General features: G+C 50.3%; 3 protein-coding genes across 3 annotated transcripts; all 3 read right to left on the reverse strand.

Annotated features, from left to right (window-relative positions):
* Positions 1 to 328: 328 nt before the first annotated feature.
* On the reverse strand, positions 329 to 1170 carry LOC34623097. The gene is made up of 3 exons (XM_026336173.1): positions 895 to 1170; positions 611 to 736; positions 329 to 493 (listed from the first exon to the last, which is right to left on the reverse strand). The coding sequence occupies exons 1-3, from the start codon at positions 1168 to 1170 to the stop codon at positions 329 to 331; spliced, it is 567 nt and encodes a 188-aa protein (XP_026191958.1).
* A 2501-nt stretch (positions 1171 to 3671) lies between these two features.
* On the reverse strand, positions 3672 to 8566 carry LOC34623098. The gene is made up of 10 exons (XM_026336184.1): positions 8189 to 8566; positions 7938 to 8048; positions 7650 to 7820; positions 6537 to 7420; positions 6021 to 6171; positions 5490 to 5790; positions 4830 to 5169; positions 4252 to 4366; positions 3894 to 4058; positions 3672 to 3761 (listed from the first exon to the last, which is right to left on the reverse strand). Exons 1-10 carry the CDS (start codon positions 8564 to 8566, stop codon positions 3672 to 3674), a joined length of 2706 nt encoding a protein of 901 aa, XP_026191969.1.
* A 2148-nt stretch (positions 8567 to 10714) lies between these two features.
* Positions 10715 to 15465, reverse strand: LOC34623099. Its single transcript, XM_026336185.1, has 7 exons — positions 15375 to 15465; positions 14544 to 14779; positions 14053 to 14392; positions 13546 to 13859; positions 12554 to 13397; positions 11919 to 12260; positions 10715 to 11736 (listed from the first exon to the last, which is right to left on the reverse strand). Exons 1-7 carry the CDS (start codon positions 15463 to 15465, stop codon positions 10715 to 10717), a joined length of 3189 nt encoding a protein of 1062 aa, XP_026191970.1.
* Positions 15466 to 23447: the final 7982 nt, after the last annotated feature.

The raw sequence follows: 23447 nt of genomic DNA on the forward strand, positions 1-23447 counted from the left end.
CTTGTGTAGTCGAACAAGGGTGTAAGCCACAATTGTACATTTTCTTCTAAGCTTGCTGACTTTCCGCGAACAGACGGGAGTTTTCCGCAACTTGCAATTTCCCGAGTTGGATGTTCTAATTATTTTTGAATGCTGGTGGTTTTCCTTGTAAAAACGGCATATTATCGTATACCCGTACGGTTAGTGTTGGTGCAAATTTCCTGGCGCCTTGTTTCTGAGGACGTCAGGGAGCTGTTTTTCGAGGTATAGTGCCTCACGAGGTGTGCCGCTTGCATTAGTCCACGGCGCGCCTGTTGGGGGCCCTACACTCTTGCTGGTTTTGTCGTGCCTATGGCATTTTATCAACTATCTCCTGGGGCATCATGACCGCATCAATAATGTATATATAGCCGTCATCGGCCTTTATAACGTTGTCCATGTCGATCATAGCGCAGCAGGGCAGGCTGTTTGGGTCTTCGCAGCTCGCAGTCCTTGTGTAGTCGCTGACGCATACCTGGACACAATGACAAAAACAGGAGTAGTTACTGAGCATGCGGCTCTACATGCTGCTAGATCCTACCATCAGACTTTGGGAACACTGAGATTTCGGTCCGAGCTGTGAGATTCTCACATAGCCGTCGGTAGCGATGTTCGCAGTTTCGGATAGGAGCGAAACGATGGAGCCTTCAGCCGCCCACTTGCCACTTCGTATCGAGGATGGTGTGACCAGCATGTCGCTCGCGGCAAACAGTATGAGCTGAACGCATTGTGCCGCTTCCATTACGCACCAGCTCTCATTCGCAGTCGCATGATCAATCAGGGCCTTGTAGGTTTTGAAATTAGAGGGCTGCAAAGTTACCGACAAAACGGAGTGACTGATGTGTTGCATATACTCATAGTTGCTATATGGCTTACCGTTTCTACGTTGTTCTTGTTGCTCACGAGCGCTTGGCGCCATTTGGGATGATCAACGTTCAGCTGGTCGAATGCCTCATTGGACGGCAGGATAAGTGTTAGTTGGGTTCCGAAACGGCTGGGGTCAATGTCGTTGATTATACCAGCATCTTCTGCAATTAAGCGAGCTTCGTACAGGCGGTCGTCTGTGCGTAAGTAGTCCATGATGCTTTTAGCGCTGCAGAGTGCCGGCCCACAAGTGACCAGGGCGGCTGCTATAACAAGGAGCGACTTCATATTTGGCGTACTACGAATTACGATTTTACTTCAGTGTGCATTAATCTCCATATCTATGGAATATAACGTTTTTTGCATTCTTATTATCTCCATATTTGAATCCTTCAGTGGGAGGGCACTCCGCTAGATAGGGCAGGTATTGCCGGGGGTGTGTGGCGCGGCGAAAGCACAACTCGAAATAACTGTTTCTGTATCAAGCTTCATCAGAAAAAACCAAGCCTTAATTTAAAGACAGTTTGTGTGGAGTTCCGGGTTTCGGAATTGCGCACGTTAGTCTCTTGGCAAAAGGAACTGGTTCCTGTTAACTGTGAATAACGTGGGCAATTCTGAAGCCGCACATACTAGTGTCACGCTTACTATTCACCATCATGCATTTCAAAAAATAAACATTACCGCCTATTACCGTGAATCACATACTGATTTAGCAATTTTAACAAGAATTTGCAAATGCTAACTACTAACATGCTGGCCGTAGCTACGCTCCACTGTTTTAGGACTTACTACCACCACAAGCTGCTACATCTCATTCTTGATTCTCGCATACACAGGCCAACTAACCGTATTATACTTTTGTAGTGGTATGAAATCAAGGAGGGTCTCACTGTTTTCTGGGATCTGTCACGATGCTGCTCCAGCAAATCGATGAATGTTGGTTCGCCTCTCGTAGAGGAGAACTTCGAACGTTTTTGTAGCGTTCGAGACATCGGAAGCTTGTAATCGCGTAGGGTGCAGTCAATATCAAAGCATTGACGCAATCGATCCTGCCACACTTATTTCTATTATCCGAAGGATTCTGCTGTTGATCATTTTCCTTAGGTGTTCTGCGGCAACTTAACAGGCATAAACTCCACTAAAGGCAGGATAGTTTACGCCGCACTTTTCATTATAAGTGACATGCAATATTTGTGTGCCAACGAGCTGCTTATCTTGGGAATACAGTGGCAGAGATTTTTGACAAGCTGCTTTGGCAAGCACAAGCTAGGCACTCTCGTTAGATATTTGTAATTCTCTGCGACATTCATTTGGTGGGACTATACTAATACATAATTAAGGCGGCAGCCCAGTAGAATTGGTAAATGCCACGAAGCGCAAGAAAATTTGTCGGTGCAACAGGCGGAGCCCAAAACGTGGAGCGGAAGAGCTTGACGCGCTGAAATACGGCCACTTTTCTCGCTGGATATGGATTCTCTAGATCGTGGAAGTGTTCTGTGAGTCAGAATGTGGAGCTCCATCGCTTGATTGCTGTGGTTGTAATTATCCCATCGGCTGCAGCTGGTTGCGCCGCTTGATGCACTAACTGGGTATGCAAACGCTAGTTGATGCTAATCTTAGCTCCAAGCCGTACCATCATGCGGCTGCACGCAAGGATAGAATAATGGTGCAGCTTTTCAGATTAAAAGCACGTTTTTCGTGCACAACACGCGTTTCTGTACAGAAGAAAACTCCCCTTTCTCGGACACTCGTGATTTGTTGCTTTCCGGAGTTGTTGCATGCCCTGAGCCCCACTTGTAAGGAGTTCTAGAGGAGCCAAATAGTATGTCACATCTTTGTGAAGACAAATGTCATGTGCTGATGAGCGTCATCACCATAAAGCCAGCGTAGCACTTGGTGTGTGTCAGAACAGATCCCTGGATCTGCACGCATGTAAGTTGAGTCACCCAGGGTGGAGGTGCCAGTATTTTGAAAGCGTTGCTAATATTTAGGTGTGACAACACAGGATTGTATATGTCGTAGTGCAACTGCAAGGCAGTCTGTCTATATATACATGTAGCTATGCTGGTACACCCCAGCCTATGAAAGAACACTGCATATGGCGGTCCCATATTTAAAAATTGAGAGGTGCACGCAAAAGATGAATGTGCCAGTAAAAGGTAGCATGCCATGGGTGTGTAGGCAGCATGAAACGTTGCAACAATGATGGGTCATCAGGCAGTTGCGTTGCTTGAGGGTAAATCACTGGCACTGGGTGTGGCAAAACCCAAAACGCTATCTTGCATCTGAGGGAAAGCGTCCCATGCAGCACAAATACTGTTCGTTGGCATGCATAGAGCAGAAAACGTGTGTGGTTCGTATTGCACCGAATACTTGCATTCAGCTAGGAAAAGTGGGTCATACTCCATGAGTGACGGCATTGTTACAGAAAAACTGCCTTTCAGCTGGTTGTAGAAAGCTGGACGCTCCATTCAACTTTAGACCAAGAGTCTGCTTGAAGAGTCCGTACTAAGGGCTACACTCTGTTTATGCAGCACAAACTAAACTGCAGCGCACTGATTGAGTACAATTATTTCGCTGTTCGTCCAACCAAGCAGTTGGATGCGCCGCATAGGGAAAGGCCCATATACTTGGTCAAACGAAAGATGGCACATAGTGTGGAAATGGCTCATACGCTAGAGCGAAGCCTGCTTAGGAGCCAAATTGTAGTGAGCAGCACCCTGGTTGCACCCTCATAATAAACCTGCTATTCTGTATAACCCAAGTGCACGCCCAGTTAGCAGTGGGCTCTAGGCTTTTCGCTGCTGCTTGCTCTGAAGTTTGTATTTCCGCGGATCCTTTCGGCTCATCCTGATGGGGTCTCTGCATCCTTTGCCCCCCTTGAACCACAGCACACACAGCGCATAGAAAGCAACTGCTATGCCTAAAACACCTACAAAACGGTCTACTTATTCATAAGGGCAAAGCAAGCTTCGCGCTTGGATTAGAGATGAGGCAATCTGCTGCCTTGCCTCCCAATGTGCTGAGCCTCCGTCCCTGGTAAGCGCCTTCCCGCAGGCGCAAGGTTTTCCATTGGCGAAGGGCTGCTCTAACGAACAGAAACCGCATATCATTCGCGTCGCCCATTCGTGTTCATGGTCTTCACGGCTGTCATGGCAGATATCGCACGGGTACGCCTGAGGACCAGAAGCGCATGCGATGCAGCTGTTTCAACACGCACACTCTTTGCTGCTCACGCTGTTGCCATACCATATCACTCGCACTTCGATCCCAACACCAGACAGCGTCAGAAGTTGACGGGGAGAGGTACAGACATAACTGAGGAAGATGCTAAGGCAGCTGTCTGCGGCATTGCCGTGACGGATGCACCTTGCCGCAGCATGGGAAGCGCAGCCACCGATACGACTTTTTGTAGTGTCTGCACGTGCCAAAGTCTGCAAGCGGGGATCCCACAACGATCCGTAAGTCTTGTTTTCGGTTTCCCCTTTGAGTACTCGGAGAGTATACACTTTGGCTGAACCCATACGCAGCAGCCTCGCATCACTCACGCGTGCAGCTTGGGAGGAGATTGCAGGATTAAACTGCTGAGCCACACAAGGGTAAAAGCTAGCCGCACGACAGAGCTGCTCTGTTCAGACACGTGTTCAGCTGCTCGCTGTATATACGAATCGCTCCGTGCAACGAGGACGTGCAACTACCATCGGATGATATGTTGCATGCTCGCTGCGCACCCGCATCTGCCTGCGCTTGAACCAGTGACCACAGCGGTGCCTAGGGCGGCGCCTTGGAACCCAAAGGTGATCTTTGAATGGCAGTGACGGCAGTGGCTTGTCCTTAGAGCACCTGTGTATGGGCGTCGGTGGACGCGCACGACAGCAGGTGCAAAAATACTTGATACAAAGAAAATCTTTTACAACAGTTTCCCCATGTGGAGGGAGCGCTGGGACCTGTAAATTTCCGTGTGGACTCCGCCTACGTGTAGTTCAATACTAAGCGCAGGAACCGGAGGTAGCGCTGCTCGTGCTCGTGCAATATGTGTAGAACCGTACCCAGTTACTATACGGTTCGCAAGGTGATGGGCTTTACCGCTAAGCACTTCCCGAGCCTTCATGTTCGCACCGCAGCAGTCGCACGCCAGCACGAAATCGCAGGGCAGCAGGTCCTTGAGTAAGCACTCAATTGGTTCTACGACGGCGACGCGCATTAGCGCAGCGCTGGTCACGCCAATCACCGGTTGAGCTTTAACAGTTATCCGCAGCCGACACTTCCCGCAGTCCGCCGAACAACCTGCAACGACAACAGCCAACTGCCACCACCAGGGCGCACTGGCGCATGCACGATCGCCTAGCAGCAAGGCCTTCTTTGGGTTTAAAGGAAACCTCAGTTTGCACAAGTGTACGTCAGACGGCGCTGCATACATGCTCTATTCTGTGCGGAGGGGCAAGCGCCAGAGAGCACATCCCTTCCCCATCCCCCTGCCCGCCCCAATTACAAAGTCGGCACTTCAGGTGCCCCCAAGACTGCAGCGCAGAATCATCTTTGCAGCCTTCATGTACAAAGCCACCGGTGCAATGCCACAGGAAGACACTCGGCATAGTAGCACGTACCTGCAGGCTCCAGAGTGGCCCCATTCTTGGGAAGTACAACCCGCATGTCAAATTCGCTCTTGCAGCGGCTGCATGCCACTTGAAGCCGTAGGGCGCTGAGGTGCAGAGACGTGGCACCTTCTGCTACTGGTTCTAGCAACGAAACATCGCACCCACGCAGCGTTACAGCTGTAGCCCCCGCTTTCCCCAGGTGGACGTTCTTGTCTTCGTCCTGCGCCCGATCATCCGGTTGGCGCACTTCACAGGAAGGCTGCGTATCCTCATTCTCTCGCTTCAAACTGCCTTCATCATCATCTACTGCCTGCAGCAGCACAGACCCAATCCTAGAGTATCCCTAGGCTCCGCTCACGCCTTACGGGACCGGCGCATTGTTGTCCTCTGCCGGGGGCCCCTGCCCTCTCTACCCCTATCAGCCTTCACTTGATCAGGGGAATCCGCACCAGCTTCGAAGCAGCCGGGCCCTCTAAGCCTCGCGCTGAGACAAGTGCGCAATGAAACCTATTACGAAGCACAGAGGGGAGCCGCGCTCACCTGCTGGCGTTGGCTCAAGACATTTTCTCTGCAGTGCTGAAATCTGAGGGCGCACTGCTTCGCACTGCGCGTACCCACATGACTGCTGATATTCCGCCAGCGCAAAATCGGATCCACCACACGCCGGTACAGCACCACAGCCTCCTCTAGCCTACACGCAGCGCACACACCGCCCCACCCGCAGGCGTGGAACATCAGAAGGGCCAGCTGCCCCGTCCCCCCTCCACCAGCAAACGCCAGCGGCCGGAATCCAAAGCTTGATGAAGTTGCACTACACAAATCAGGCGAGCGTGTCATGGTCTACCAGGTGCGCAGGCACTGGGTCCGGGTTGGTGTGCGCGATTGCCGGTGGGGATGCATGGCAAACGCCGCGGAGACTCGAGGGGGTTGCACAGTTGAGTAATAAACCCGTTCGTGATCTATCTGATAACAAAAATGGAAGAAGCATCGCGGGACGGCCTTTACTACCACACATTCCTGAAGACGAAGAAAACCATCTTTTATATTTTGTCTTACTTCTTTTGCTCCTGTTGGGTCCAGGCCACATCTGCCTTCCCCAGAGCTGCGGCGAGTAACGCCGAATCCATTTGAAATATCTCCCTAATGTTTCGATCCACCGCTTTAATCGCCGTGCGCACAAGGTCCGTCACTACCAGCATATCCAGCTGCCTCTTTATCACTTTTGAAAAAACCGATTCAACGGCCTGCCGTCGACAATCATTGATGTCTTCGTTGCAGACCCGCACCCAAGCCGCGACACGACGAGCTTTCCCCAAAGTCTCAGAAGTTGTGGGGCCCTTGACACCGTGGGCATCCGAGGACGCACCAGACGAGACAGGAGAGGTAGATATCGCAGACTGCATCCCTTGCGGCAGCGCTGCTGTGGGTGATCCTGTGAATATCACGCGCTCCTGCTCTCTTGGAACAAAAGCGTCATCAGATCCAGCTTGTCTTCCTTGCTCTGTGGTTTCTACAGACGAATCCACCGCACTTCCGCCCTGTAGATGCATTTCAGGGGCCGCAAACCCGTCCCTGCCTCCCTGGCCTACAGAAGGCTGCCCATTGATGAGTGGCGCGCTGAACACATCCTTAACCCCCGGATAATCCAGTTGTACTGTTATCTCCAGCTGCAGACCCCGTGGCAGCGCTGTGAAGTCGAACTCTGGATCCGTTGGAACCAGGAGCACCTGAAACCTGCACAAGCTGTCGCATTCAGTTGTCACTCCCGTAGAGCAAGCTGGAGCGTTCACATAGCCAGAGCTCTCGCCATTTTCTGGCGCTGCTGCGGCACTGGAAGCCTCCTGGGCTGTGACACTGCTATTCAAAGCCTCTTCGCGGTTGCGCTCATACATCGTAGCATCGGCGGCTGCTGTGAGACGTCGTGAGTCTTCGACCTCTTTCTGAACCGCAGTCCGAGAGAGCAACGAAGACGGCTTTTCACTCTGTGGGGGCGGCTTCTGCTGCAGCTGTGGCAGAAGCAGTGGGTGGCAGGAGAGGAGAGAAAAAGAGGTTGAAAATTGCCGGCGCAGGCGCTGCAGCTCCACCACGACAGAGGGGAGGTCTCTAGAGAGCTGAGGGCGCTCGCATGCTCGTCGAGAGGACTTTGGTGTTTGGTATTCATTCCGCGACCTGTGTGGCATTTGCTGCTTCGGTGCTGTTTGGAGCTGCTGTTGCAGTCCTTCTGCCCCATGCTGCTGGTGTCGTCGTGGCTTTTGCTGCTGCCGCTGCTCCGACTCCTTCCGACTGTCTTGACGCTCGTCCTGTTGCTGCTGGCCGCAATGGCCACGTGTGTGCACATATCTTCGCTGATGTGTGTACGTCTGCTGTATTCCTTCTTGCTGAGCCCCGTGGTGTTGCTGCTGCCGCCCGCCTCCCTGCTTCTGCCGGTGCTGTTGCCGTAGCTGCGTTTTCTGTGGCTGCTGCATGCATTGATCGCTTGGCTGCTCCGAAGGCTGAGGCACAGACTCTTTTACGTTCTGTGACGGTACCGGCTGCCATCGATGCTGTTTTTCCAGAAAAGGCGGCCTTCTAGTCCCCCCCGCCAAGCGTCTCGGCGCCTGCCCTCTAGGGTGCTGGCGAGCAGCTACCTGCTGATCCTGCTGCTGACGTCGCTGCACAATATGCACTTCCTTGGGCAGCTGTGGGAGTCCGGGATGGCCAGTAAGCACCTGGTGTTCTTCGGCCGTCTTTGCCGATTCGCGCTGCTCCAGATGTTCTCGTGCATCCGTACAGCCGACGGGAAGCCCTTCAGGGGTCTGATGCCCCTGAAGCTTGCCCTCACCTGGCGCAAGCGCCAAGGCACTCCTTGAAGTGCCCCTCTCAGTAAAAGGCCGGGATCCGCAAGACCTACGAGGGCGTTCAGAACGGCCAGCATTGCCGCCGCTGAGTGTTGGCATATTGTGGGTAGGCTCTGACAGCTGTGATGGCTTGAGGCTGGAGTGAGGGGCCAGCGATTGCCCTTTGAACGGCTGCGGCACAGCGTATTGAGGATCAGAATGTGGAGCTGAATCGCCGCGCGGCTTCGTCATGGGAAGTGGCTCTTCCATCGGAAAGGGCCGTTAGTGGGGCATTACTGGAAGCAAAGCGTGCAGAAGGGCTGAAACGCGCCCTAATCCAGGGCATTAGTAGCCAGTCTGGATGCGAAGTGCGCAAAGCCTGAATCTACACTACTGCTGGAGACCTGTTGTGGATGGAAACAGGGGCAGAGGCACACCCCGCGAGGATCCGAGTCAGAATTGTGCCACATGGAACACAGGATGACCAGAAGCCTCTCTACGCAAAGCGAGGAGGAACTCGACGATGTAAGGGAAAGGGGAACAAGAAAGAAGTTCTTAACACAGTGCTGATGCGATTCCACATAGGGCGCGGGTCTCCGCCTTCAGCACATCGAACGCAACACAAAGAGCAGAGAAAGAGCATTACAAGAGACGCTTGCACAGCATACCTTGATGAAGATTTTTTTACGAGGAAAAGAACATGTCCCAAGAAACTTGCACACCTACTTGCATGTAAGAGGACCCCTCCAAGGCGCGCGCTCACGGTGCAGCCAACCTGGGAGAGAAATGACCTTCTATCAACTCAGGGGAAGCGTTTTACTTCAACGACTCCCCACGACGATGGAAAACGTGTAAAAGGTGCAATGTATGTCTACTGCAAAGCGTATTTCATGGTGGGTCTGTGTCACAAGTACCCCCGAAACGGCGCATCCTGTTTCAATGTAAGGAAGAACACTCTACGTAGCCTTTTAATACATCTCTGTACGCAACGTACTTGGGGTTTTTGAGATTTTCTGGCCCTAGTTGCTCTCCATCTTTTTCCCTTGAACTTGACTCTAGGTATAGTGGAGTACTTCTGCTTGGGTGAGGGCAAGAAATACGCATAACCAAACAAGTTTAATCAAGCAACGATCCTGTGGTGATGAATGAACGTGTATTCACCAGCCATCAGTGAGAGTCTTCAATTTCTGCAACTCCATGAGGACCCCGAACCGCGTCACAGCTGGGTAAGTTACACTTTCACTGTCCACTTTGGTGAGATCGCGTCTAAGATCAGCACTCACGAGGTGGCTGGCATGGTTGTAGTAACCTATTGTGCTTCTTTGGGCATGCTAGGTGTTTCATATCAGTATCAGCGTAGTCTCCATGCCTGTTGAGTGGACTACGCATTGCGCATGTGGGACTGCAAGCTGACTTCGAATTAAGCTAGCCGAGCTTTTTCTTGCTTCTTAAGCCAGGACTGTGTGCCCTTGAGTGGATGACCACGGGGCCCAGGAAAAAGCAGTACAGTTTTTTTCGGAAGGTGAAAAGAAAATCTGATTGAATACGTTTTTTACCCTGCTTGGAGTCTCCGACTGTTGCATGAAGCACAATGAGGAACCTGGCACAGCGTAACCCACAGTTCGTATGCATCACGATTAATGCTTAAAAGGCAAGCTAAAGTGGTCGTACAAGTATACAGCCTGCTTCACGGGGGAGGAACGAGCTGGGATCTGCAATCCATCCACTTCTTTTTGCTGTAATGGGAAGAGCTACCACAGGTGGCGTAGCAGAAAAAAGCAGAAAGTGTCTACAGTTTATCTTTACTACTTTAGCCAGAGGGAGCATATCGGTGGCTGCAGAAGGCATCCCTTGTACTTTTCCTGCATGTAACTTCCAGCGTTGAGGAAAAGCTATGCTACAACCCCCGGTCCCCAAAAGCAAGTGGACGTACTGCTGATGTACTTTCGTTTTTTTAACAAGTACTACACAAATCTGCGCGAACCCGATGGAATCGGGCTTTCCCACGCCCGACCATTTGCGCCCACGGCCTGCATGGTGCCGCCCTATCGGAAACGGGCAACTAATGCTACGCTTTGGGAAAAGCCTGTGGTTCAACAGCCCAGAGAGGTCTCTGATCTGATGCCTTTTATTGGCTGCTGATGCACTGAGGGATACGTGAGAAGCAAGTAGTTGAGATAAAATCCTAAGCCACCACCAGCAGTTCAATGTCTGTCCTTTGACCTATGGTTACCTTTACCTGCACAATGTTGCTGAGATCCCTAGGTTTCCAGGTGCATTACATTTAGTTCTTCGTTGCTCTATTCTTCCCCGTGTCCGACTGCCGAATGATACTGCCGCGGTTTCGGCGCGCAAACAACACTGCAAAAGCCAAAATTGACCAGGTTGGAATTGGGGGTGACGCTGCACACTGTGACTCTAATCTGGGTCGCTCAATCGTACAGACCCCATCACCTTTCCAGGAGGTTCTTTAGGTAGCTCAGGAGATACCGTACGGGAAGCAATGATACTTCGTAGGCCTTGTGCTGTTGGCAAATCCAGATGTGCCTGCCCCGTGTTATTCTCCGGGGGCCTGAATACCCTGGAGGCTACTGCACCGCTAGTGGAGTCTCGGACGACGCTACGAATACTCAGCTTTAGAGCATCTTGTTCCATAGCAGCGGGGTCGAGGAGATTCAATGACGCACCGACTTCCGCCCTTGACCCCTTTATACCAGCGGCCTTTGCTACGCCACTTCCATAACCTGCAGGCTTTCTAAGGACTGCGGATGATGCGGAGCCCGCTTCGCCAGCCAACAAGCTATCAGCACTACCCAAGAAATCGTCCTTTCTTTTATGCAGTAGACCAGAGAGTGCACTGGGCTGGGGAAGAGCATCAGACGGCGATGGTGCCCTTGAAGAAATCGAACTTGGAGGGGGCAAAGGACTAGGCGAGGTGCTGTGGGGCGCCTCATCATCCTGTGTGTCTGACACCGAAGAAAGATCCGAGAGTCCCTGGAGTGGAGAAGGGATGGACGAAGTGCGCCCTCTAGGAAGTCTAGAGGACTGACTGTAACCCATCATCGAGCTCCGTTCCATGTTTTCCTTTCCGAGGAAGGGTTGGGAACTGAGCAAAGTTCTCGAGGCACTAGAAAGTGGCTTCAGTAATCTGATGTCACTGGATCTCTGGGCAGTAGGGGCGCTTCCGGTGGCAGATTCTGCCAAGTGGGTCTGCGGTAGAGTGACAGGTTGCCAAGATTCTACGCCTGAATCGATGGGAGACGCCTCAGGTTGTTGTACCGTCAAATACCCTTGGCCAGACGCGCGTCCCTCTCTCCCCTCCAGTCTGTGCCCTGTAGCGGGAAGGTTAAATATGGAGAGCGGTAAGTGGCGCTCCATGCGTTGCTCTGGGAACCGTTCAGGCAGCGAGTGCCCACTATGAGATCTCTGTGAGTCTTTCCCTGCAAACAGTTTCACAGAGATCGTATACAGGAATCGCACTCAACGCGAAGATTCGCGCAGCGGCAGCCTGTGGATTTTACATGGTGGAGAGCGAGATAAAGCACTTTTAAGAACTCTTAAAAAGGCGTCATGAACTCTTCCTGATTAGAAGCGCGACACTATAAAGCAAGTGTTGCGTTACCTTTAGTCAGATCCTGGTTTCTTTCATTTGACTGCTCGCTTGAAACGGTGCCTACTACGATGTCTGCCATGCGCCTCAAATCAGGAAGGTACAAATGCGGGTCTTCAGCTGCAGGACTATCCCCATACTCGTCCTCAACCATTTCGATGGCGTGGTGAAGGAGGATGTACTTGCCCTGAGCGGAAGTCATGCCCTCTGGAATGGTGGGCCTCGCAGCAACTCTACCGGCCTCCTTGGCCTTGCTGTATCGAAACACTTTCTTTTCAACATATTCTAGGCCTTCTCTGCTCAGGATAAAGTCGGTACAGTACTTAATAAACGAAAGGGCCTCCGCAATTGACGCTGCTGAGGACAAGACACGTAAAATTCGAGGCGGCAGAACCTCATTTAAAGCTTATTTAACCACCCACGAATCACCCCATGGTATTACTACTTCGCCTGTCGCAAATGATGCGCTCTTTCGTTCCCTCACATCACTACCAGCTCTCTCGCTTTTTCTTCCCTCTATGTCACGGTTTTGATGCACGCTAACGTGTATTGTGTAGTCGCCTTCTAGTCAACACATTGCCGCCCTTTTCAGCGTGGTGGACATATAGACGAAGGTCCTAACAGCGCGCATACAAGTTGTTTCTTACTGCTTGCATCCTCTAGTTTCTGCGAGGAGTCGGTGTCAGTCAGCAAGCGGGTCTCACTAAGGACACGAGGTCTAAACTGCATGTCTTGCTCGGTGCCTCTGAACGGCATAGAGGCCTTCTGTGTTCTGCTGCTGTGGCACGTGCCCTCACCGCCTCCACCCGCTTGCGGACCAACGAGATGTGTGATCGGGAGACCCATGGTACTCTGGGATGGTTGTAAACCCAATTCTGGTGCTGGCAGAAGAACCGCGGTTTCGCATGTACCTCTTGTACAATCGAGTACTCTCAGGGGTGCCACTTGGCAACCTGTTCTTGGGGGTTGGGGATGAAAGATCTGCTGAGCGGTAGGTGACGCTGAAGTGCCTGCAGAGGGCTGCAGTCCGACAATGCCTGCGCCTTCCCGTGGAACTTCCTGTACGGCTCCGTCCATTGCACACCAGTTCGCGGAGGCTTTGTGACGGTTCACAGCCATTGCAGCGTTCATTTCACCATCAGTGCTCCCTACATCGCTTGTTTCCATAGAAGATCTCGAGATATAGCGCGGCTCTACTGTAGTTCCCTGCAGTTCCGTTACTGCCAGCGGAAGCATTTCGTTAGGAGGCGCAGCTTTAAGAGGAGGAGGCCCGGCAGAGTGCTTCGGCTGCGTCCTTGTACGGAGGGGACTATGAACCGCGGAATGGTCTTGGCTACACGGAACCTCACGCAGCTCCCATCCTGCCTGATCTAGACGGTTTATACTCCTTGGAGACCAATGATGCTCATGTCTCCTGTTTGCACTATTTTGAATACACACGTAGAGAGGGGCAGTGGCTGCCCATGGCGGACAGGCCAAGTCCGTGGTATCCTGCTGCGGGTAGTCCTGCAGCCGCATGATATCCACAGCCAGCAGCACCTACTTTGCGATTCTGCCAAATGCTGCTCAACCCAATCATAAGGGACTCCCAGCATCAGTCCAAAACAAATGACACTTTTAGTTATTGTGGAGACCGTACCACACACGGCAGGCCGTGCTGCATAGCATATTTCTCATCGGCCGTTTTTCGCTTGTGCAAGAGCTCAGTGGCCATCATAATGCGCTCCACCAAAGGCTCTAAGCGCGGGTTTGTGTCCTTAAGGGCCTGCAAGGCCCTACACACAGTCTCTGCACACTGCAGGCTGCCCTCTGTGAGCCGCTGCTTCGTCTCAAGCGCCTCCTCAAAGTGGCGGAGCAACGCATGGGCGATGTCGATGTACCCCCGAACAATCGTCATGTCTACTTGAGAGCAGTTTTCTGCAAACAACGTAAGATCACGGACATTTCCAATTCCTCCAATCAATGCCATGAAAACACTGTAATTTTACTGAAGGCCTATGGTCAAGACATCTTCCAGAGGCTCGTGACGCGGTGATATAACGAATTCAGGCATCATACAGGTCTTTGAAGGACTATCAAGCAAGAAAAAGCCAGAGGCACGGCTCTTGAGAATTTGTCTCGCGGAAGCAGTGCTGTGTGGTATTACGGGCATGCAGGTGGATTCTACACACAAGGTAGACAGCGACGTTAAAGGAATCATGGATAAGGTTTCCATCACTACTATCTAGATACAAACCATGCGCTACACCAGCGCTGGTCTGGCGAAGGGCCCCTCGAAAGCAGTCCGTACTAGCGGTGTCTCCAGCACTGTCGTGATTCAAATTTTGGTCGGCCCTCGCCCAGTACTCCTGGATTCTTGGCGAGTCGACGACATCCTGTGCAGACGAGGAAGACGAGGCATGTCTATTGGGCTCCTGAACCTGCTCTGAAGTACAGTAGATCTCCTTTCCAGCATCTTCTTCGGGGGGCAAGCAGTTGCACGGCTCCTGGGTCCCCACGGGAATGGCAGCCACATACCACAGAGTCACAATCAAAGAGATAAAAAAAGCCCGACAAATTAAACGAGCATTCGCTTTGACCAAGACAAGTGAAGCCATATCCCGAGGTAAACAGCATCAGCAACAGCTACCGCCTTACCTGCTTCAAGCTGTCCCAGCCCATCCGTTCTGGTATCTCGACCTCGTTAGATGCTTCAGGCTTTGAATCAATGGTCACTGCCGTTAGTGCAAGTGCCTGAGGCTCCTTGGCACCGGGTGCTGTCCGTCTGACTGTGGACGCCTGCATCTGCTGTTGCGCGACACCCGGTAAGGCGGCACCTGGCCCCCGAGCCATGTGGTGTCGACGCCACTCCACTTCGCCATAGTACTGAGCGTCTGCAGTTGTTTAATTGGAGAAGATACACAGAAAGAGCCAGTATCCTCGTATCCTTCATGGTTTGAACGGGGTCTATTCAGTGCTAGGCTTCCATGGACTCTGCCTAGCCGCCCTGTTCGTCGGTTTTTTAAACCCAAGCATGCACTCGGATTTACACAGTATTATTCAAATACGGGCTAAAAATGCGTTAACATTTATTTCTTAGAGCAGCGACGATGAACTTTTTTGGATAGTTTTACACTGGATGCAGAAGGGATGGAGACAGGCATTGGAAGCAATCGAAGGCGGGGCAGACACACGAAAAGCGGGCAGTGTGAGACAAAGAGACATAAAATAGTAGGACGATAGCCAAAATGTCACTTACACAGTTCATTTCTGGCATTGATTTCCTCGAGGGGTGGTGGTGCTGAGGGAAAATTGCAGGCACTGTAATTCACCCCTTGCACACCTTAAAACATGCCAATGAAGGGCGCACTGTAGTGAGCTCTACCGGCGCAAACTGTTCTACTCCCTCAAGTATAAGCCTGAGCTGACGTACTGCTTGCGCGTGCACCACTTAGAAATGTAGGGTTAGGGCGTGAATGTACTGCTTACGCGTGCACCGGATGACAGTGGTCCCCCGTTGTAGGCCGTGGACAAATGGGGCCTTAAAGCTATCAAAGGCACCTCTAGTTCCGCTACGCATTATCCTGCAGCAATAGAAACTTTGGCTGAGCTGTGATTAAAGGGCCAAGCCCAAACAGCACAAGCTCCAATGCGTGTCCGTTGGATGCCCAGAGCCTGGCCGTCGCCATGAGCGCCTCACTCTACAACCAAATACTCATGGAAACATGCGGAGCCCTGAAACCGCTCTAATTTCAGTGTCTAAGGTTGCTTGAGGACAAAAACGGCAAAACCAAGATGTTTTCTGTGTTTCCCCGCAATGGCTTACCAGCAGGCGAGTCGGAGGGCGTAAATCTCCCACTCAGTCCACTTCTCCTAAGTCAAGATCTCCTGAGTGCATATAGAAAGGGAAAGACAGCTTCCTGTTTCAAGAGTAGATTTTGTGCACGGCGGTCAGGAGCACAAAAGCCGAAGCCCCAGCCGTGGGAGGCCGCAATGGACCACAACTGCGACGACGGCAAAAAACAAATGAAAAAATGTAGGGGGCAGCCAAAGAAAACTAACAGGAACACTAGCCGAAAATAATACGCTGAGGTCCTTTGGGAGTTCGGATGCTACCTAGGTGTGTATACTTTTGCTGTGCAAGCCAATGGCCCAATGTTTTACTGGCCGCTAAGCAGAGAATGTAGGGCGGTATGGTCTCACACTTAGACAGGCTCGGTCATCCTTTAATATTTGCTTGTATTTGTGACAGATATAAGCTTTTTAATGAAATATTATTGAGAAAGCTTGTCGATATTGCTGAACCCTACAGTCGAGTGGGCTGTCCTCCGTATGTGCAGCTGCTACTCAGGATCGATGGGCCATGCCATGCAGGACAAACGCTCTCCTAGACAGATCCCGTTCCACGTGTGGAAACAACTTCTGCACCTGTCCTTAATGTAATACGATATATGGTAGTGTCTTCGGGGCTTTGTATGCAAACAAACAACTCCATACCCGTCGTGGTTTGTGCCATTCACCTCAACTTGGCAGCACAGCGTGTTGTGGCTCGCTTCAGCAAGTTTGTCCACGGACTCAGCACTTAGGGACCAGATAAAGCAGCTGAATGTATCATAAAACGGGGTGCTCTGCAGCGCAGCATCTCCACTACACCACTGCAGCTTTGATAATTGGACTCTGGCCCTATTCCCAGTAGAAAATGTGCTGACCAATTCTTTGCTTTGTGAGAGATGTTTGTGCGCTGATGACACCCTATTGAGTCTAATCCTTACAGGCCACCTGTATCCTGTGATGGCAGTTGTCGGTGGGCCGGGTTACAAGGTGTGTAGCAGGCACAGCCACATCTGAACGAATGTAGCTAGACAATCCAATCTGCATCTGGATTTAGGGTGAGTACGCGACAAGTGCCTGGTTCGGCTGTTCTGATATCCTATGGGCTGTCGATTAATGCTATCTGAATACTAAAAGGGTTAATATTGTGCCTAATGACCCAAGTTGTTGCAGCGGACAAGCCACACAAGGGCGCGTTCTACAGTGACGACTTTATTCATGGAAGATTTACTATTAAAAGTGCTCTGCGTTTTCTATCTGCTGAAGAGTCGGCTGATTGCATAGCACAATGTATGTTGTTTGCCTGCGCACTAAGTGCTTTTTGAAGCCGGATGTAAATGAATCAAGTGCGCAAAAGGGTGGACGGTCATGCATCCAAGCTACGCTCTCTCCCCTCCAACCCAATTTTTGCCTGATTGTGGTAGGGACAGTACGGAGATTGCTTATAGTGGTATTTCGAAACCTTATGGGAAGCCAAAATATGAAATAGGGGCTCGATTACCATTGTGAAGCCATGAGAGGGACTCGGCAATTTGAGAATAGCAAGAGATTCAGAGCAATCAAAGAACTCCAGAAAATTGGGCGGAGCATTTACTCGTACATTTTTTGTCACGGAGAACGCTTATTTAGCTTCACATGCTGACAATGAGGGCAATACTGCGGTACGCTAAGCTGCACTGCGCAAGAGAGTGAGAATGCTCGCAGTCCTTACGGGTTGAAGTAACACGCACGTCCGTTGTGCTGTCTCCTTTGTTCCGGAACTATGTGTGCTGAGGACAGGACGAGATTGCAGCACTTTGAATCAAAAAGGTTCTCTTCTTCAGAGGTATGCCTTGAAGTATATGCAAGGTTTTGAGGCGGAGTCGATCGGAAGTCTTTGAAACCACTGTTGCTGGCCAGGACCATCTATGTCTACGGTGTCTAAGGTTTACTTCTCTATCTGGATCTTCCATTGATTCAGTCGTCACCAGCAATCTAGTAAGTCAGACCTCTTTCTTAGCAGTAAACAGGATATCTAGCGGACACACGGGAATACTCGCCGCTATGCAAAAGCCGCATGTTGATGCTATTTCATATCGAAAGCAAAAGTTTTAAAAGAGAAAACATCTTATGATAGAGGATCCCCGCTCCAACACTGGGGTACTTTGCTAGCGGAAAATCATTCTCGGAGTTGGGGATCTCATCTAGCAGAGGTACGCAGAGTGGATTATTGGTGTACACAAAACGGCCACTTTACTGGAGTACTGTCGGACGACTGCGCGGAAGGTCGATGTAACGATCCATCTGTTTCTTCAAGAAGACGCTCAACTTCAGACTCAATCTAAACAAAATGAAAAGTTACCAAATATTTCTTGAAGGAGCTGCCCCCTTTGCCTACTTGAGCCCCTCAGGAGGCCGACACGAGCGAAGAGAGTTAGCTAGGGTGTATGTGTTTGCACAATCCGAGCGATCACAGCCAGTTGCACATAAAAAAACCCACATAAAAAAAATTGTCGCATATGCCAAAATGCGTCTTCGTGTGTCAGGCTAATAATACTCTGCAGCAAATAAGCAATAAAACAGCCATAACAATTATTCAGTTTTCACTAATTCTTTGCTCAATGTTACTCATACATTGGAAAATGATACGGCGTGTGCTGGTTTGCGTCCGCCTTTTCCCAAACTCCAATTACGTGTGCTCACTTTTCGTACCTACCAATCGAGAACAAAGGCATGCAAGTTTAAGAAGGTATTTCCGCCCTACCGCCACTACCCCAGCGAATCAAAACCGCAAGCAGCAATGCACGCGACGAGGGCAAAGGTTTTATTGGGCCAAAAATAAAAATGGAAGGGAAGAAAGACACAACGCCACTAGCCAACAACGGCAGGACGATACCCGCACGGCCGCGGCGTCCCAGTGACTCGCCATGGCTAGAGCGCTAAAACATGAGCGCCTATTTTTAGATAACAGAAGAGACAAAGGGTGTTCAGCGATGCTTGCAAGTACGAATTTGTTTAGTGGTGCCTCGGCGTCTCACAATGCAGTGTCTGGGAATGCGTGGCCGATGCGATATCAGGTGCAGCATAGTTTACTTCAAAGCACCAATATAGGCATAAGGAACTGTGTGTAGAAATAATACCCGAGTCTGTCTGTTCACAAATCTGAATGTAGTGAACACCGTAGCATCAGTAAACATAAACACTTCAAGCAGGCCCATTGATGACCTCAGCCATTTCAGGCAGAGCCTATGTCTGACAAGGAAAATTACCACTAAGCACAATCAATGGCGTCCATGTCGACTAGCCTTGTTGATCGGATTGAATAAGAAAGACCCCGCAGATGCCGACGGTTGCAACTGCCCTTTCATCAATCACTGGTGCTGACGTTCCCCACCCTATTTGACGAGAAGCTTCCTTCTAGTGTATCCTCGGCGTTCGACAGTTTGGAGCTTTACCATTTACACGATCCCTTGTAATTTTAACACCTATACGGGGGTCAATCGCCGGCGCGCCAAGTTTGTGAGTGGTATGGGTCAGCCTGAAGTCTTCTTGGGAAGCCATTAAAGGGGTTGTGAAAACTTCAACTTTAGGAAAATCGATCGATTAGGAATGTGCCTTGATTGCCGCGAGAACTGTGAGTAACCTTTCCCTCATGACGGCAAAAGTCTTTCTCTGCTCGCTCTCTGGTACGCCTCGTACGTCCTGCTGACCCACGATGGCCAAATCTCCAGGCTTGAAGCTCACAACGGACCGCTAGCTATCATCGTTCCATCCTTGCCTTCCTCGACATTTGTGCACACGACGCATCCATACACATTACATCAACTGACAAAGCATGCCTTCCTGCCTACTGTGGACCTACTGTGTTCACATTAGCTGGCGGTCCGGACTCTACTGCCTCAACAGGTGTTGCGCCACCGTCAACGTCCCTCGGCAGATTGTTTCTTCAGCCAGTTGTTAGCAAAACTTGAAAATTGACCTAACAAAAGACGTTCTCAAAACTCGGAAATGGTTGTAGGAAAACCTCACACCCCACTGCATTTACAGACAGGGGATGAACGGGGAACAGCTGCATTCAACCAGGAGGTGCTACCTGATTTGTGGTCTCTGCAAGAAGACACTCAGTTTCATACTGAGGACAATTTGAATAGAGAGGTCTGGAGTGCTATGCACGAGAGTTCCTTACCCCTTGTAGCGAGCTGAACCACACAAAGGCATTTTCTACTACGTCAGTTATGTTTGATTCTAGATTTAGTGATGGCTTGAGCACTTGGTTTTTTGTAGTTCTTACTCTTACTTTATTCGAGCATTAATTAAAAGCATGAAAATACAATGCTGTGTGAGTAGGCGCTGGATGCTATATGCAGTTAGCAGTGATTTCTTGGACTGCTTAATGTCTGCAGCATCCACCACCCTAGCTGTCCCTAATTCCGTTATGCCTATGGCTCCAAGGGGTTCTGTATTGGCAATTTGATGTCTTCAAACAACTTTACAAAACACTTGCCTTATCTCTACACCCGTCTAAAAGACATTTGTCTCCGCAGGGTGACCATTACTAAAACGTTCCAGTTCGTAGGACTGCATGGCCTGATGCACCTGTGCTACGCTCATCCACCCATTGTGGATGTAGTGGAATGCCGGGCCACCGTTCAACATTTTAAAAATTTACTCTACAACTTTTGACCAGTCGATATTCTACTATCTTTAACAACAGGCTAACATAAAAGTGTGTGGCAATGGGTACTTAAGGTGGAGAAACGCCTCTTGGGGCGACAGAGGCCGCCCTGCAAGCTAATGTAAACGCGCTGTCTCCACCGCTGGCAGAAAGGCATGTTTTATCAGTCGCTGCAATGTGAATGCATGCATCCATGAGGCTAGGCCAAGCAGCAAAGCATAACGGCAGTAAGGATTGGCGAGTGTCCGAAGTTATCATCAGCCAGTTTGAGACTGAGCTTGCTTTTTACTCTATTGATATAGAGAAACTACTGCTCCTTAAGGCGTGATCATTGGAAAAAAGCACTTCAATGATGGCTCTATTCATGCAGAGGTCATCTAATGCAAAGAGTACTACCACTCAACTCTTCATACAAGCCCTGAGTCGTCGGTCTCTGCTGACGACAGCAAGCTTTGGGAGGCTGCGACAGCCGAAGCAGAAGAATCGTTGAATAAACACTTATTTCGCTAGATATTGAAGTATCAATCGCACGCGCCACAAATTACACGGGCAACGGCTGCAGTGGCTTTAAGGTTGTATATCTGAGGTGTACGTGGTGGTCCAATGACGGGTAGAAGCTCAGACACTAAACAACCGCCCCGTTGGGCTTCAACATATCATAGACTTCTTTAGAAATCAGGAACGAATAAGCTCAAATCCTATGTCTCTGGCTGGAAAGGAGGAGCCGAATCAAGGTCCAAAACCAATGGATGTCGCTCCAGCGAGCCACCCCTAGCCCACACCCTAGAGCGGACAAAAACTAGGACGGGATCTGTGGAAGAAAGACTGATGGACTCCAAGCTCTGTGCAACCCCTAACAGCCTCCCCAAAACGCATCTGCAAAAGGCCACGAACTGAAGAACAGTGCTGGTTTCAGCGGAGGCAGGCTGCTTGACGAGGAGAGAAAGTGCATTAGTGAAGCGGAAGGCTACACAGGTCGATTGCGGTGAAGCGGGCCACGGTGGACAGAGTTTTAGTCGGGGCTTAACTGCGGGCCAATCCTGCACTGGTGTTAGCTCATGTCAGTAGACAAAAGTCGCAACCGTTGCTTGACACTGGGTTAACATTGGATTTCTTATCAGAGGGGACAGCGCATGAAAGCAGTCGCTCAGTCCCCGTTTTTAGCGCAGTCCCTGAGCCTCGAATTTGCAAACGGGTTGCAGGACGCACGGATTGGCAAGCATAGGACAATCAATTGCTAAATTCCAATAGGATGTGGTTTCTCTGCGCACAGTCAGAGACGTCAATGTCGGACTTCTGCAACATGCTGTAATCGTTGGTATGCCATAAGTGATTCAACGGAAGGTACAAACGCTGCCACAGCTGTGCCTTGCAGAGTTTAGTAGGCTAGGAAGCGCTGAAAAGAAGCAACCCCTGGTTCCCTTAACAATGCATGTACAGTCAATGTTGAGCAAGGTAGAGTTGGAGCCATGGCAAGGTGAGGCAGGAGCTTTCTTGCGGACGGCTCAGCATTGCCGTAAGAAAAGCTAGTTCTGAGCATGCATCCCATCTTAGTTGCTTTGGAATTGACTCTTTATTAAGCAGTTCGATCTCTAGCCAAAACGTTGGCCGAAGAACATCAAGAATAGGCGGATACCAAGTCGGAATTTGCGAACGTGCAAAACTACCACGAGCTGCTGGCAGACTGGCCATCAGCTGATCTTCCAGGGCACCGTATTAAGCCAATCTACAAAGCGAGCCCAAATCAGTTTTCGTGGAAGCCGGCGCCTTCGTAGGAAGAAGGGGAGAGTGTGCGGCAGTCGGATGACCTAGTGAAGAAAGGTAAAATGCAGGACTTTATCGCCGCTTCTGAGTAATATATGGTGTTGGTGCCGAAAGGACGGACGCTGGATTACGTACATTTACTTCAAATCGGTGGACAAGATCACTGTGAAGCAGAAATTTCCTGTACTGCACACTGGTCAATTGCTTTACGAGCTATACAGACCAGCAGTCGGCGTGGCATTTGACTTCACAGACGCTTTCCCACATACCCTTTACTCACCCTGAAACTGGCGCAAAACGGAGACAGACAGTCGCACCCGCAAACTCGAGCATATCTACGTGCCGTTTGGACTTGTAAGTTTCCACCTGTACTGCAAAGGCAAGACATTCTAGTTTTATAAGCCTGTTCAAGACGACTGCATGGTTGATCACGTGAAATGCGTCTTACTCTGCAGCCGAGCTATTCAAGAGCACCTATAGCAGCTACGGCGTTCGCTTCCGCTGTGGGGCGAGCAGAGGTAGTGAAGACCTGCAAGTGCTCCCCAAAATCAATGCATCCTCCGATATTGAACCAACAGCACCCTGGAATCAATAAGATTGACTAACAAACAAATTCGTCGATTCTTCACTGATTCCTTATTAACTAATGCCAGAGCAGTACAATGCGCTGAAATTTAGCTTAGCCCTCAACAGCGGACCTTTTAGAGACACTTGAAAACATTATATTGAGCTTGTATCGGGGATGCAGATAATGGTTCCCTGTTGTTACCACAGCTGAACCCTACTGAATACAAACTAGGAGATTAGGATATGCTCAGCGCGTGCGTATCCAGCAATGCCACTTTTGTGGTCTCCATGTGAAGTCTCATCCCAAAATATTGAAGGGAATAGTTGAGCGCTAATTGGGTTAGCTAGCTTGACTCCTTGCACTCAGTCTGCAAGATTTTATCGTGTAGAAAACGAGCTAGGATGCGCCTTTCCGTACCCTGTGACCACTTCGGGCATTCATAGCCAGCTGTACAGAGCAATACCGCTCGCAAGCACGCGACATTCATTTTTCAGTCTCAAGGTAGCTCTACTTGAAAGCAAAAAATTATACTTAAAGAGCAAACACAACTGGTTAATTCATTTCAAATTCGTAATCAAACAATTAAGATCCCCTTCTGTAGATGAACCTGCTGCATATCCATCTACATAAGGGACGAATCCTGAATACTCTATCATCCACAATCGCACGTCCATCGGCAAAATAATTTTTGATCCCCGTGTGCAAACACATGGGAGAAAGCTTTCAGCAAGTTGAGCGGCGGATT

This window comes from Cyclospora cayetanensis, unplaced genomic scaffold, assembly GCF_002999335.1.
Source record: "Cyclospora cayetanensis isolate NF1_C8 unplaced genomic scaffold, CcayRef3 CcayRef3_contig_96, whole genome shotgun sequence".
Taxonomy (NCBI): domain Eukaryota; phylum Apicomplexa; class Conoidasida; order Eucoccidiorida; family Eimeriidae; genus Cyclospora; species Cyclospora cayetanensis.